Source organism: Budorcas taxicolor, chromosome X, assembly GCF_023091745.1.
Source record: "Budorcas taxicolor isolate Tak-1 chromosome X, Takin1.1, whole genome shotgun sequence".
NCBI lineage: Eukaryota > Metazoa > Chordata > Mammalia > Artiodactyla > Bovidae > Budorcas > Budorcas taxicolor.
In genome coordinates, this window is record NC_068935.1 from 106935441 (window position 1) to 106937954 (window position 2514).

At 49.4% G+C, this 2514-nt stretch overlaps 1 protein-coding gene across 1 annotated transcript; it reads left to right on the forward strand.

Annotated features, from left to right (window-relative positions):
* The first annotated feature begins 1014 nt into the window (after positions 1-1014).
* On the forward strand, positions 1015-1671 carry LOC128070207 (ferritin heavy chain-like). Its single transcript, XM_052663515.1, has one exon. The coding sequence runs from the start codon at positions 1015-1017 to the stop codon at positions 1669-1671; it is 657 nt and encodes a 218-aa protein (XP_052519475.1).
* The last annotated feature ends 843 nt before the right edge of the window (positions 1672-2514 follow it).

Genomic DNA, 2514 nt, shown 5'->3' on the forward strand with positions numbered 1-2514 from the left:
AAGTCCAATAAATAGAAGAATAGAATAGGCACTGCTGAATAGCAAATTAGAGAGATGGTTAAGTAATCAAAGCAGTCCTGCCGCAATACAATAGGACCAAGGGAGGACAGAAATTGCAACCAGCTAGTAAAGGAACAAAGAGGAAATTCTCAAAGAAGTAATAGGTAGAAAATATATGAGAAAATAAAATAATATATAATAAGGCATATAACAGATAGGGAAATTCCCAGAATGACCAACCCAGGAGTTTGAGCCTTGACTTTTAGAAAACAGAGACTGAGACTCAGCTTAAATGCTGTTAAGATGCTGATATTGATAGAATGTGTGAACTCACAGCAATAAGGGGGAGAAAAATGAAACATCAGGCAGGGAAAGATGTGAAGAAATGTAATCCTACGTGTTTATCACACTGGCCACTGCTTCCTAATGAGCCACAAAGACTCAGCAGATCATTCACTGAACAGGCTTGTCTAGAGATTTAGAATCTGAAATCATTCCTCAGGTCACTTGGCAGTGTGGAAGAGGGTAGCATTGGTATTTATCTTACAGGCTCTCTTCAACCCCCCATTTCTCATTGGTCAAAGCCCACCCTGAAAAGGCTTCTTCCACACGTAAATGACATCTTATCCAGCCTCTCATCAGCCCCTCAGGAGACTAGCTTCTACACACTGTAGTCTGACTATTTCACTTGAATCAGAAAGTAGAGGTGAGAAGGACCTGGAGAGAGACAAGGAGTGGAGCTTTTCTGGGTTATTTTCCAGGACCTGATTGTTGAAATTGTCTTATAGTCCCTTCTCAACAGCCATTACGTCACCAGGAGAAAGAAGGAGGGTCAAGACCATAGACCCCGCCTGCCCACAGATCCCGCCCACCCACGTGACCTCTTCTTAACCAATCTCAAGCCCAGGCACTGACCTGGCCCAACGGACGCCATTACCCATCCATCCTAGAGCCCGCACGCAGCCACCTGTCGTCTGGCCCAGAGCCCGCCTCTGGTCGCCCACATCATCCACCATGGGAAGGCTCCGAGGAGGCCGCTGGCGCTCGCGCCCCCGCCGATGCCAGCCCCGCACACCTGCCGACCGAGCCCCCATTCCCTGGGCCCTGGAGTCGCCCGCCATGATGCCCACACCGCCCTCACAGGTTCGTCAGAACTACCGCCTTGAGTGTGAGGCCGCGCTCAACAGCCACACTGCCCTGGAGTTCCACGCCTCCTTCCAGTGCCTGGCCGTGGCCTTCTACCTCGACCGTGATGATGTGGGCTTGAAGCACTTCTACCGCTTCTTCCTGCTCCGCTCTCACGAGCACAGCAAGACAGCCGAGAGCCTGATGTCCCTGCAGAACCGGCGTGGGGGCCGCGTCTCCTTCCTCGACATCAGAAAGCCCGAGACCCAGCAGTGGGAGAGCGCACTCCAGGCCATGCAAGACACCCTGCACCTGGAGAAGAGCGTCAACCAGAGCCTGCTCGACCTGCACAAGCTGGCCACCGACAACAGCGACGCCCACCTGTGCCACTTCCTGGGGACCGGCTACCTGGACCAGCAGGTCAAGTTCATCAAGGAGCTGGGAGACCATGTCAGCAACCTGAGCAACGTGGGGTCCCCGGAAGGCAGCCTGGCAGAGTACGTCTTTGACAAGCTCACCTTGGGCGACGGCGACAAGGAGGACTGATCCTAGACTGGACTTTCCCCTGAGTCCCGGGTGACTGCCCAAGGTCACCCTGCCTGCCATGAAGTCTGCAGTATTGCCCTTGCAGAAAAACTTCACTGAAGTGTTTTTCTTGCAGTTTTGGCAGTTCTTCACATAAAGTTACTGGTTCTTCAAATAAAGTTAATAGTTCATGCATAAATATACGTCTCTAATTTTTATGTGCAAATCTCTCACTTTTGAACTTTAAAACAGGTATACAAGAGTCTCTCCAGCTACCCAGGTCCCATCCACGTGCAGCTTAGGATCTTCACCGATGGAGAGGGAAGGTGTTCCATGGGGCCATGGAAAACACAAAATCATTCCTCCCCTAGTAAAACAATGTTGGGTTGGGGTTGGTCTGGGGCCCTGGTGAGTGTGGATGCCTGAGCAGAGTTAAAAGTATAAAAACATGGCCTGAAAATCATGATTGGGGTTGAACTGGGGAAAGAGTGAAGGGGATGGGGTTGGGCAAGGGTTGAAATGAAGGGGGTTTCACTTTATGTGAAATGTTACTGCTTAATTCTGGGTAGCAAGATGGGGGGTCCAGAAGTCAGCTTGGCCAAATCCCACTTTGACAAGTTCAAAGTGAAGAGCAGCCCTGGTGAATGGAGGCTAGAATTATCTGGCTTCAGAAGGGATAAGTGCCTGTTTTCTGCTCTGTTGCCATCTCATTTCCTTGAGCTATGTAATCAATATTACATACGTGATTTCATTTAGGCACTATTCCTGTAGGATGAATGGCATTATCCCTGTTTTATTTTTTTTTTAATTGATAGGTTTATATGTGGTGTTTGTATGTTTCTTTTAGGTGTTCAGACCTTGAGT